The sequence below is a fragment of the Dryobates pubescens genome, chromosome 30 (assembly GCF_014839835.1).
Source record: "Dryobates pubescens isolate bDryPub1 chromosome 30, bDryPub1.pri, whole genome shotgun sequence".
Lineage (NCBI taxonomy): Eukaryota > Metazoa > Chordata > Aves > Piciformes > Picidae > Dryobates > Dryobates pubescens.
In genome coordinates, this window is record NC_071641.1 from 10,418,318 (window position 1) to 10,431,082 (window position 12,765).

The 12,765-nt window shown below is 51.1% G+C and overlaps 1 protein-coding gene across 1 annotated transcript in view; it reads right to left on the bottom strand.

Moving 5' to 3' along the window:
• PCDH15 (protocadherin related 15) overlaps positions 1-12,765 on the bottom strand; it is a 995,294-nt gene that overhangs the window by 84,114 nt on the left and 898,415 nt on the right. The window contains exons 25-26 of the mRNA XM_054174769.1: positions 3,521-3,637; positions 2,033-2,173 (exon numbers count right to left, since the gene is read on the bottom strand). Coding sequence (XP_054030744.1) covers positions 2,033-2,173; positions 3,521-3,637 — 258 coding nt within the window. The remainder of the gene's footprint in view (positions 1-2,032; positions 2,174-3,520; positions 3,638-12,765) is intronic.

Here is a 12,765-nt window from a genome sequence, read left to right on the forward strand (position 1 = left end):
GGTGTCAGGAGGAAGGGGCCAGGCTCTTTTCAGTGGCATCCTGGCCTGCATCAGCAATAGTGTGGCCAGCAGGAGCAGGGAAGTTATTGTGTCCTGTGCTCAGCACTGGTTAGGCCACACCTTGAGTCCTGTGTCCTGTTCTGGGCTCCTCAGGTTAAGAAAGATGTTGCAATGCTGGAAGATGTCCAGAGAAGGGCAACAAAGCTGGGGAGGGGTTTGGAGCACAGCCCTGTGAGGAGAGGCTGAGGGAGCTGGGGTTGCTGGAGAAGAGGATGCTCAGGGGAGACCTTTTTGCTCCCTACAATCAGGTTGGATTAGTTGATAGGTTGGACACGATGATCTTGAAGGTCTCTTCCAACCTGGTTTATTCTATTCTATTCTATTCTATTCTATTCTATTCTATTCTATTCTATTCTATTCTATTCTATTCTATTCTATTCTATTCTATTCCATTCCATTCCATTCCATTCCATTCCATTCCATTCTACAACTACCTGAAGGGAGATTGTAGCCAGGTGGGGGTTGGTCTCTTCTCCCAGGCAAGCAGTGACAGAAGAGAGAGGACACAGACTCAAGCAGCACCAGGGGAGGTTTAGGCAGGATGTTAGGAAGAAGTTCTTCCCAGAAAGAGAGATTGGCCATTGGGATGTGCTGCCCAGGGAGGTGGTGGAGTCACCATCACGAGAAGTGATTTAAGAAGAGCCTTGGTGCCCTGGTTTAGTTGATTAGATGGTGCTGGGTGATAGGTTGGGCTTGATGATCTCAAAGTTGTTTTCCAACCTGGTCAATTCTGTATTCTGTATTCCTCTGTATTCTGTACTTTTTGAAAAGTGATGCTCTGCTAAATTCAGCACTGGTGGTTTGCCCTCCTGAAGAGCAGCCTTGGTGCAGACCTTGTAGCTCTGTGTCCATGTGTTCGTCAGCTGTGTGTTATGTCCTCAGCACTGCTGAGGCTGTCTCTCAAATCTTGGGTTCAGTTTTGGGCCCCTCGCTCCAAGAAGGACATTGAGGTGATGGATCATCTCCAGAGAAGGACAACAAAGCTGGTGAAGGGTCTGGAGAACAGGGCTGGTGAGGAGCAGCTGAGGCAAGTATGGCTGTTTAGCCCACTGAAGAGCAGACCCAGAGGGGAATCTTCTCAATGCTGATCAACAACTAAAGGGCAGGGCACAAGAGAACAGGGCCAGACTCTTCCCAGTGGTGTCCAACCCTAGGAGAAGGGCCAAGGGGCACAAACTGGAACCCAGGAGGTTCCATCTGAACAGGAGGAGAAACTTCTGTGCTATGAGGCTGCTGGTGGCACAGAGCAGGGTGCCCAGGGAGGTTGTGGAGTCTCCTCAAACCCACCTAGCCACTGTGATAGGAAGGACGTGGACCTGATGGAGAGGGTCCAGAGAAGGGCCACAAAAATGATTAGGGAGTTGGACAACCTCTGCTATGAGGACAGGATGAGGGAGCTGGGGCTGTTCAGCCTGGAGAAGAGGAGGCTTCAGGGAGACATAGAGCAGCCTTCCAGTACCTCTTCAGGTACTGGCTACAGGAAGGGGCTACAGGAAGGATGGAGAGAGACTGATTAAAAAGGCCTGCAGGGACAGGACAAAGGGCAATGGCTCCAAACCTGAGAAGGGCAGATTGTGATTAGATATCAGGAAGAAGTTCTTCACTATGAGGCTCCTGGAACCCTGCAACAGGTTGCCCAGGGAGATGGTTGAGGCGCCATGCCTAGAGATATTCAAGGTGTGGCTGGAGAGGGCTCTGGGCAACCTGACCTAGTGGAGGATATCCCTGCTTACTGCAGAGGAGGTTGGACTGGACAAGCTTTGGAGGTCCCTTCTGGCCCAGACCATTCTATGATTCTATGATCCTGGCCAACCTGCTCTGAGTGACCCTCCAGGGGGCTTGGACTGGATGATCCCTGCTGGGAGTCTGGGATTACATAACATAAAGGAAGGCAGAGAAACAGGAAGGTAGAAAGAATGGCATCAAATGCAGGCACTGTCTACTGACAGGAGCCAGCTCCAGGAGTCCATACCTTGAAGACTGTACTCGGCTCCTCGTTTAGGTTGACTCTGGTCACTACGCGCCCCGACTCTTCCTCCACATCGAAGATGCTGGCACTGTAGGGGAACTGCACAACATCCACTTTGTATCGGACTCGACTTGCTGGTGTGCCCTGGGAGGCAAGAGCAAAGCAATTTCCACACATCAGCAAAGGACTGAAATGCAACAGTGGTAATCAGATCATCACAAACACAACTCGCTGCTTGTCCTCACAGAATCAAAGAATGATTGAGGCTGGAAAAGACCTCTGAGATCACCGAGCCCAGCCTGTGACCCAACACCAAGTGGATGCCACCAAGGGTCACATCCAATCTGTCCTCAAAGACCCCCAGGGATGGGGACTCCCTCACTTCCTTGGGCAATAATTCCAGTGCCCAATCAGCCTTTCTGTGAGGAAGTGCTTCCTGATATCTAACCCAAACCTGCCCTGGCATAGCTTCAGGACATACCCTCATGCCCTGTCACTGGTTGCCTGGGAGAAGAGTGTGACCCCCACCTGACTACAACTTCCTTTTAGGTAGTTGTAGAGAGTAATAAGGTCCCCTCTAAGTCTCCTCTTCTCCAGGCTGAACATCCCCAGCTCCCTCAGCCTTTTCTCATCAGACTTTCCCTCCAGCCCCCTCCCCAGCCTCATTGCTTTCCTCTGGACCTGCTCCAGCACCTCAAGATCCTTCCTGAAGCAAGGAATCCAGAACTGGAGACAGTACTCAAGGTGAGGCCTCACAAGCACTGAGTACAGGGCAGAACTGCACCCCTAGCGCTGTTGGCCACACTGTTCCTGATCCAGGCTTCCACCACCTCCCTGGGCAGCCTGTGCCAGTCTCTCATCACCCTCCTGGGGAACAACTTCTTCCTAACATCCAATCTCAATCTCCCCACTTGCTCCATCCCTCCCAGTCCTATCACTCTCTGACACCCTCAAAAGTCCCTCCCCAGCTTTCTTGGAGCCCCCTTCAGGTACCAGGAGGCCACAAGAAGGTCTCCTTGGAGTCTTTTCTCTAGACTGAACAGCCCCAACTCTCTCAGGCTGTCTCCAGAGCAGAGCAGCTCCAGCCCTCTGCTCCTCCTCCTGGCCCTTCATCTGGACACCTTCCAGCACCTCCAGAGCCTTCCTGTGCTAGGGGCTCCAGAACTGGACCCAGAGCTGCAGCTGTGGTCTCAGCAGAGTGGAGCAGAGAGGGAGAATCCCCTCCCTGGCCCTGCTGGCTCTGTTTCTCTTGCTGCAGCCCAGGCTCTGCTTGGCTCTCTGGGCTGCAAGTGCTCACTGCTGGCTCCTGCTGAGCTTCTTCTCCCCCAGCACCCCCAAGGCCTTCTCTTCAGGGCTGCTCTCCAGCCAGTCCCTGCCCAAATAGTAGCCACCTCAGTAACCACCTTTGCTGTTGAGAGAGTTAGGTCAACTAGGAGGGTTAAAGGTTTTTCTCTTTCAGGTGCACAGTCTTAATAGCAGCTTTGTGCTTACCGGAGGATCGTCATCCTCAGCAGAGACCGTGGTGATGACGGTGCCCTTGACTGCATCAGGAGCAACCATCCCCCTGTAGAGCTTTTGGCTAAATACTGGAGAGTAATCATTCATATCCTGCAAAACATAATGAAGGCTTTAGTTCTGAAGTTCAAATACAATTACAGACATGCTCACAGCCCTCTTTCCCAAGCTCTACGCAATCTCTCCTTCCTCATTAGGAACCTGTTTGCCCCTCGCTGTCTCTCTTGGCTCTCAGCTCCATTACCACTGGGCAAAATGAGCACACAAGGGGCAGGTGCCAAAGTTTCCCCAGGCATTTCTGCAGGAAAAGCACAGGGTCTCACAGGTAAACAAAGCCCAGATTTCCATGACACCTGACTCTCAAGCAGCAGCTCACAACAGGGCTCTGCTAATTATCTAATATGGATGAGCTGCTGTTGCTTGGCACTGTTTGTTAGCTCTAATATAATATAAATGAACTGAAAATAGAAAGCCAGATTTGTATCATCACCTCCTGAGAACTTAAGATTGTGTCCTTCAGACTGACGTTATAGAATCACAGAATTGTTTTGGTTGGAGAAAACCTCTGAGCCCAACTGTCAACCCAACACCACCATGGCTGTCAAACCATGTCCCCAGGTGCCATGGCCACAGGTTTCTTGAACACCTCCAGATGACTCCACCACCTCCCTGTTCTAATCCCTGACCACTCTTGCAGCAAAGAAATTGTTCCTAATCTTCAATTTAAGCCTATAAATCCTCTGTGTCAGAACCCTCAAGTGCAAATGAAGATTCATCAAGAGATATCTTGATGCCAACTCATTCATCAGCTGATGTCATGTAAATGATCCCACTTCCAGACCAACTGCCCTACCCAGGAGAGGGTAGAGCAAAGGGCTACAAGGATGGTGAGGGGACTGGAACATCTCTCTGATGAGGACAATACACATCACATCCACAAGATTTAAAGGGCTGTATTGTAGGAAAAGGTTTGTAGGATACAAATATTGCCTGCACAGATTATGAAAATGTGGGACAAAGAGCCATTGGGGAACCCAGACAGTTATCCAGGAATGCCAAGGAGGAGAACAAAGCATAAAGGAGGAAAGGCTTTAAGGAGGAGATCAGTATGTAATTTAGGACTCATTAAGACAGTCACTAGGTGTAATGCACTAATACTGAACTGGGGGATCCTAGACAGGTGGTGACCGCTGACATGGAAGGATAATAGCACAACTTTGTTAGCCTGCAGAAGAGGAGGCTCAGAGGTGACCTTACTGCTGTCTACAACTACCTGAAGGGAGGTTGTAGCCAGCTGAGGGTTGGTCTCTTCTCCCAGGGCCCCAGCACCAGAACAAGAGGACACAGTCTCAAACTATGCCAGGGGAAGTTTAGGCTGGAGGTGAGGAGAAAGTTCTTCAGAGAGAGCTGTTAGCCATTGGGATGTGCTGCCCAGGGAGGTGGTGGAGTCCCCATCCCTGGAGGTGTTCAAGAGGGGACTGGACGTGGCACTTGGTGCCATGGTTTAGCAGTCATGAGGTGTTGGGTGACAGGTTGGACTTGATGATCTCTGAGGTCTCTTCCAACCTTATTGATTCTGTGAAATGTTGGGCCCAGAGAGCGGTGGTGAATGGTGGCACTGCCAGCTGGCAGCCAGGCACTAGTGGTGTGTCCCAGGGATCAGTGCTGGGCCCAATTTTAGTCAGTATTTCTACTGCTGATCTGGATGAGGGCATTGAGTCCATCCTCAGTAAGTTTGCAGATGACACCAAGCTGGGGGCAGGAGTTGATCCATTAGAGAGTAGGAGAGCTCTGCAGAGGGACCTTGCAGGGATGGAGACATGGGCAGAGTCCAAGGGCATGAGATTCAACGAGTCTGAGTGTCAGGTTCTACACGCTGGCCACAGCAACCCCTGCAGTGCTACAGGCTGGGGTCAGAGTGGCTGAGAGCAGCCAGGCAGAAAGGGACCTGGGGGTAGTGGTGGACAGCAGTGGAACATGAGCCAGCAGTGTGCCCAGGTGGCCAAGAAGGCCAATGGCATCCTGCCTGCATCATCAATGGTGTGGCCAGCAGGAGCAGGGAAGTCATTCTGCCCTGTGCTCAGCACTGCTTAGGCCACACCTTGAGTCCTGTGTCCAGCTCTGGGCTCCTCAGTTTGGGAAAGATGCTGGGATGCTGATGTTGAGCTGTTGAGCTACTCCCCCAGGTAACGCTGGGGAGTAACTGCCAGGAGGACAAGGGGGGAGGGGCAGTCTCAGACCTGGCCAGCCTGAGACCAGCCTAGCAGTGGGAGGGGAAGAAAGAGCCCTGGGAGGTTTGGGTATACTCTCAGGTGGGGAGATGGGAAATGTTGGGGACCTCTGGGTGCCCTGGAAGGGACTCTGTACACTTTGGGATATTTTTTGTCACTATGTTTGCAGCTTCTGTAAAACACTTCCTGCTTTCCATTTAAACTTTCCATCACTTCTGCAATCCATTTGTGTGAGTGTCATTCTTTTGCCCCTCTCAGGGGCAAGAGAGGATCTGCCTGGCCTCAAACCAGGATAGAAGGTAGGCTGTGCAGGTGAGGAACTGGCTGGATGGACACATCCAGTCTCCACCAGTTTTGCAAAATCCTGGCAGACAGGAGAGGTAGCTGAGGACTGGAGGAAAGCCAAGGGCACTCCAGGCTTCAAAAAGGGCAAGAAAGAGGTTCCAAGAAACTACAGACCAGTGAGCTTCACCTCCATCCTTGGAAATATGATGGAGCAGCTCATTCTGGAGGTCATCTCTAGGCACTTGGAAGAGTAGAAGATGATCGGGTGCAGTCAGCCTGGATCCAGTGAGCACTTGCAGCCCAGAGAGCCAACTGCATCCTGGGCTGCAGCAAGAGAAGCATAGCCAGCAGGTCAAGGGAGGGGATTCTCCCTCACTACTCTGCTCTGCTGAGACCCCATCTGGAGCTCTGGGGCCAGTTCTGGAGCCTCTAGCACAGGAAGGGTCTGGAGGGGCTGGAAGGTGTCCAGAGAAGGGCCAGGAGGAGGAGCAGAGGGCTGGAGCTGCTCTGCTCTGGAGACAGACTGAGAAAGTTGGGGTTGTACAGGCTGGAGGCAGTCTGAAGGCTCCACGGAGACCTTCTTGTGGCCTTCTGGTACCTGAAGGGGGCTCCAAGAAAGCTGGGGAGGGACTTTTGAGGGTGTCAGGGAGGGATAGGACTGGGGGGGATAGAAGAAGATAGAAATGGGTAGATTGAGATTGGATGTTAGGAAGAAGTTGTTCCCCATGAGGGTGGTGAGAGCCTGGCCCAGGTTGCTCAGGGAGGTGGTGGAAGCTTCATCCCTGCAGGTGTTTAAGGCCAGGCTGGATGTGGCTTGGAGCAACCTGATTCTTGAGGTCCCTTCCAACCCTGACAATTCTACGCTTCACCAGTTAACTCCACACAGAGAGAAGCAACTCCAGGTGACACTCCAATGCATTTGATAGGTATTTACCCTCATACAGATAGATCTATGGGTACATACCTACACCTTTCTTAAGCACAATAATGTGTGCAAATGCCCTTTTCTCTTAAAGACTACTGGTTTTGGGCTGAAAATCAGCTGCCTTGAGCCTGCAGTGCACTAGAGGGCAGCCCTGCCCTGCCCAACAGCAGTCAGCCTGGTTTACCTTCTCCCAATTCCCTTCTTACCAAGAGGAAATAATAGTTTTCTTTGCATTTATTTATTTATTTATTTATTTATTTATTTCCTGCTTAGGTTTGGGGAGTCTTACTTGCAGCCCATAAAATCAGGCTGATTTTTAAATCCCTGCCTTTGGTAGACCAGGGACTCATTCTAATCAAATCCTGATTAATTAAAATAGCTGTAATGCCAGGAGAGCAAAATCTCATTATTAATCTGCTGAACCATTCCAGAGGGACAAATTCCTGTCCAAGAGCACCAAGCAAATCAGAGTCTCTTGCTTTATCTATACCACCAAAAGAAGCACACTCCACATGAGCAGCAGAGCGTGTGTGTAGAGGTGACCACCTCTAGAACAGAGAAGTCATGCTGCCTCTGTGCTCAGCACTGGTTAGGCCACACCTTGAGTCCTGTGTCCAGTTCTGGGCTCCTCAGGTTAAGAAAGATGTTGAGATGCTGGAAGGTGTCCAGAGAAGGGCAACAAAGCTGGGGAGGGGTCTGGGGCACAGCCCTGTGAGGAGAGGCTGAGGGAGCTGGGGTTGCTTAGCCTGGAGAAGAGGAGGCTCAGGGGAGACCTTATTGCTGTTTACAACTACCTGAAGGGAGGTTGCAGCCAGGTGGGGGTTGGTCTCTTCTCCCAGGCACCCAGCACCAGAACAAGAGGACCCTGTCTCAATCTGTGCCAGGGGACGTTTAGGCTGGAGGTGAGAAAAAGTTCTTCACATAGAGGTCATCCATTGGAATGTGCTGCCTGGGGAGGTGGTGGAGTCACCTTCCCTGGAGGTGGTTAAAAACAGCCTGGATGAGACACTTGGTGCCATGGTTTAGTTGATTAGATGGTGCTGGGTGATAGATTGGACTTGGTGATCTCTGAGGTCTTTTCCAACCTGGTTGATTCTGTGATCTTAAGAGGTCCCTTTCACCCCCTAACATTCTGTGTGAGTGGTTTGTTGCTGTTTAGGAAGATTAATTGTGTAGAGTGGTTCACAGCAAGAGAACATGACACAGCCAGGTAGATGTAGCCTCAGAAACTGATTGCACAGGGATTAGAAATGAGTAACTGTATAATGGCATAGAATCATTGAGGTAAAATACCTTTTTTGTCACAGAATGTTAGTGGCTGGAAGAGACCTCGAAAGCTCATCCAGCCCAACCTCCTGCCAGAGCAGGGTCATCCCAGGCAGGGCACACAGCAACACATCCAGGTGGGGTTGGAATACTTCCACAGAGGGAGACTCCACCACCCTCCTGGGCAGCCTGCTCCAGGTCTCTATCACCCTCACAGGGAAAAACTTTTCCCTCCTCTTTCCATGGAATTTCCTTTGCCTCAGCTTCCAGCACTGCCCCTTGTGCTGGCACTGGGCAGCACGCAGCAGAGCCTGGCTCCAGCCTCTGGGCACTCAGCCTGCACATCTTTATCCCCAGATAGGAGGGCACCTCTCAGGCTTCTCTTCTCCAAGCTAGAGAGTCCTCAGCTCCCTCAGGCTCTCCTCATAAGGTGGCTGTTCCACTGCCTGCAGCATTTTTGTGGCTCTGCACTAGACTATTTCAAGGGGTTCCATGAGGTCCTTCTTGGACTGAGGGGTCCAGAAATGGACACCACACTCCACATGCAGCCTCACTAGGGCAGAGTGGAGGGGGAATTTTCTCTCTGCAGTTCATGACTTCATTTCATCAGGCAGTTTCTGTAATTTAGATGAAAGAGGTGAGCACAACACACTTGATATTTTCTAATGGATCTGATGAAAGTAATAGGGAGGGAAGAAATTACTTCTCTCAGGGATTCTTAGCTTTAAAGCTGTTTTTGTTCCAAATGCAATGAGGAGTTCATTTTGTTATCAATAATCACATACATGATGGACAACCTACTGTGATTATTTCTTCTTCAAATTGCCTGTGTCAAGAGTGGCTTCCATGTTTTGACTCATGAAAAATGAAGCTCAGACTACCTGGCACAGCAGAGGAAATACTCTGTTTCACCAGATATTGGAGTATCAAGAACTTGAATTCTCTTCCCACTACAGAGTCACTGAATCCCAGCATTGGTGAGGTTGGAAGGGACCTCTGGAGCTCATTCAGTCCAACCCCACTGCTAAAACAGCGGCACCCACAGCAGCTTGCCCAGGAGCACCATGGGGGGCTTGGGGGGTTGGAAGCTCTCCAGGGAAGCAGACTCCACAACCTCTCTGGGCAGCCTGCTCCAGGCCTTCAGCACCCTCAGAGAAAAGAAGGTCCTCCTCATCTTCACATGGAACCTTCCGAGTTCCAGCTTGTGCTTCTTGCTCCTCTTTCTGTCACTGTACACCACTGGAAAGAGAATTGCCTCAGCTGTTGCCTTCACCCTTTAGCTCTTGCTGAGCATTGAGCAGACCCCCTCTGGAGCTGCTCTTCTCCAGGCTCAACACCCCCAGGGCTCTCAACCTTCATTCCTCACAGAGCTGCTCCAGGACCCTCAGCAGCTTTGGAGCCTCCCCTGGACTCTCTCCAGTAGTTCCCTGTCTCTCTTGAACTGGGAAGCCCAGAATTGAACCCTGTACTGCTGATGGAGCCTCACTAGGGCAGAGAAGAGGTGGAGGAGGAATATCTCCCTTGACCTGCTGACCACACTCCTCTTTATGCACCCTTAATGCTCTCTACTTTATGCAATAGTTTGAGCTAAGCTTTGGCAAAAAACCCCAAAACAATCAAGCCCCTGCTATGTGAATCAGAAGGCTAAGCAGCAAGTTCACAGGAAGGCAGGTAGGATTTACTAGGGGAAAGGTCAAAAATAGAAGAAGTTTCTCCTCCTGTTCAGGTAGACCCTCATGGGTTGCAGTTTGTGCCCAGTGCCCCTTGTACCATCACTGAGCACTACTAGAAAAAGTCTGGCTTCATTCTTGTCCTCTCCTCTGTAATTGTGCTGTCTCTTTACACAATGTTCTGTGCTTGAAGCTCCTCAAAATACAGACTTGTTAACAAGGTATTACTGCTTCTTCCTCATATTTAATGCTCAGCAAGCCCTAAAGTACCTCACAATATAGATGAAGGGATAATATTCATGGTGGAATATATGAGGCAAGAAATGACTAGCAGATGATGGAGCAGCTTAGTTGAGATGGAAAAATAAAGAATATGTTTAGTGGCACTGTGGCCCAACACCATGCTCCTTAGAGCATTAATGCCACTAGAACAGAGATCAATCAGCAGTTTTGGGGAAGCAATGCAGCTTCTTGTATAACCCTTGTCTCAGTTGTGTGCTGCTGTGCTGTGCTGCTCTGTTATTCTTCAAAGGGTAAATCACTGGATTGGATTGGAAGGGACCTTAAAGATCATCCAGTTCAACCCCCGCTGCCATGGGCAGGGACACCTCCCACCAGCACAGGTTGCTCAAGGCCTCATCCAACACTGAGCACCTCCAGGGAGGGGACATCCACAGGCTTCCTGGGCAACCTGTTCCAGAGTCTCCCCACCCTCACTGTAGAGAATTTGTTTCTAATCTTGTCTAAATCTGCCCTCTCCCAGCTCAAATGCATTTCCCCTCATCCTGTCCCTACAAAGCAAAAAGCCCTTTCCCAGCTTTCTTGTAGCAACCACTCAGTGGGTACAGAACTGGCTTGAAGGCGGTACCCAAAGGGTGGCTGTCAATGAGTCCATGTCCCAGGGGAGGCCAGGGACAAGCAGAGTCCCTCAGGGATCAGTACTGGGACCAGGCTTGTTTAACATCTTTGTCAGTGCCATGGACAGTGGCATTGAGTGCACCCTCAGCAGGGTTGCTGATGACACCAAGCTGTGTGGTGCAGCAGACAGGCTGGAGGGAAGGGATCCATCCAGAGGGACCTGGACAGGCTGCAGAGCTGGGCCCATGGCAACCTCATACCCTTGGTCTTGTTAATATTGAGATCAGTATCTCTCCTCCTGGTTCAAGGGGTAGGTTGTCACAGAAACAAAGGGAGTTGTCTTAGTATCTGAAGGGCGCCTACAAGAAGGCTGGGGAGGGACATCTCAGGCTCTCAGGTAGTGATAGGACTAGGGGGAATGGAATGAAGCTGGAGGTGGGGAGATTCAGACTGGAGGTGAGGAGGAAGTTCTTCACCAATAGAGTGGTGAAGCCCTGGAATGGGTTGTCCAAGGAGGTGGTTGAGGGCCCATCCCTGGAGGTGTTTAAGCCCAGGCTGGATGAGGCTCTGGCCAGCCTGATTTAGTGTGGGGTGTCCCTGCCCACGGCAGGGGAGTTGGAACTGGATGATCCTTGTGGTCCCTTCCAACCCTGACTGATTCTATGATACTATGTCAACAGTTGGGAGCTCTGTGCTGCTATGGCATTGTTACAACTAAGGTTTGCTTCCAACCTGAGCACGGAGGACCACAAGAAGGGTTCAGAGCCATGGTGTCTGGTGACAGTCCCTACTACAGGAAGGGTCTGGAGGGGCTGGAAGGTGTCCAGAGAAGGGCCAGGAGGAGGAGCAGAGGGCTGGAGCTGCTCTGCTCTGGAGACAGCCTGAGAGAGTTGGCCTTGTGCAGGCTGGAGAGGAGAAGGCACCCAGGAGACCTTCTGGTGGCCTTCCAGGATCTGCAGGGGGCTGCAAGAAAGCTGGGGAGGGACTTTTGAGGGTGTCAGGGAGTGATAGGACTGGGAGGGATGGAACAAAACTAGAAGTGGGGAGATTGAGATTGGATGTTAGGAAGAAGTTGTTCCCCAGGAGGGTGCTGAGAGACTGGCACAGGTTGCCCAGGGAAGTGGTGGAAGCCTCATCCCTGGAGGATTTTAAGGCCAGGCTGGATGTGGCTGTGAGCAACCTGCTGTAGTGTGAGGTGTCCCTGCCCCTGGCAGCGGGGTTTGAACTGGCTAAGCCTTGAGGTCCCTTCTAACCCTAACAATTCTATGATCCTATGACAGCAATAGGTTAACTGATGTTCAATTCTGTGGTATCTGGAGATCCTACAGTCCCCTGGGATTAAGGCACAGTAGGGATTTGGCAGTACTGGGAACATCTAGATGTACTTGTAGTTATTCCTGTTGCTTTATTACTTGGAATCATCAGCCACAGCTAACAGCTTCAGCACACTACATACCCAACTTGGAAAACTGAAAAGGAAACCAACCCCAAAACACAGAAGAGCATTAAGAAGGGTGCATGAAAAAGAGTGTGGCCAGCAGGTCCAGGGAGGTTCTTCTCCCCCCCAACCTGGCCCTAGTGAGGCCACATCTGGAGCACTGGGTCCAGTCTTGGGCTCAGCAGTACAGGAGAGACAGAACTACTGGCTCTGCAGAGGCTGCAAAGATGAAGAGACTGGGAAAGATCTGAGGAGGAAAGGCTGAAAGACCTGGGGCTGTTTAGCCTGGAGAAGAGCAGCCTGGGAGGGGATTTGATCAATGCTAAAGGGTGATGGTGCAAGAAGATGGGGCCCAGGAACGGGACAAGGGAAACAGGCACAAACTGGAACCCAGGTGCAGGACTCTGCACTTATCCTCATTGACTCTCATCAGGTTCCTCTCTGCCCAGCTAACCATGTCTTGAAGTGCCATGTCCACATCCTTCTTAAACACCTCCAGGGATGGGGACTCCATCAAAACACCTGACCCCAAACACTCTCAAAACTTC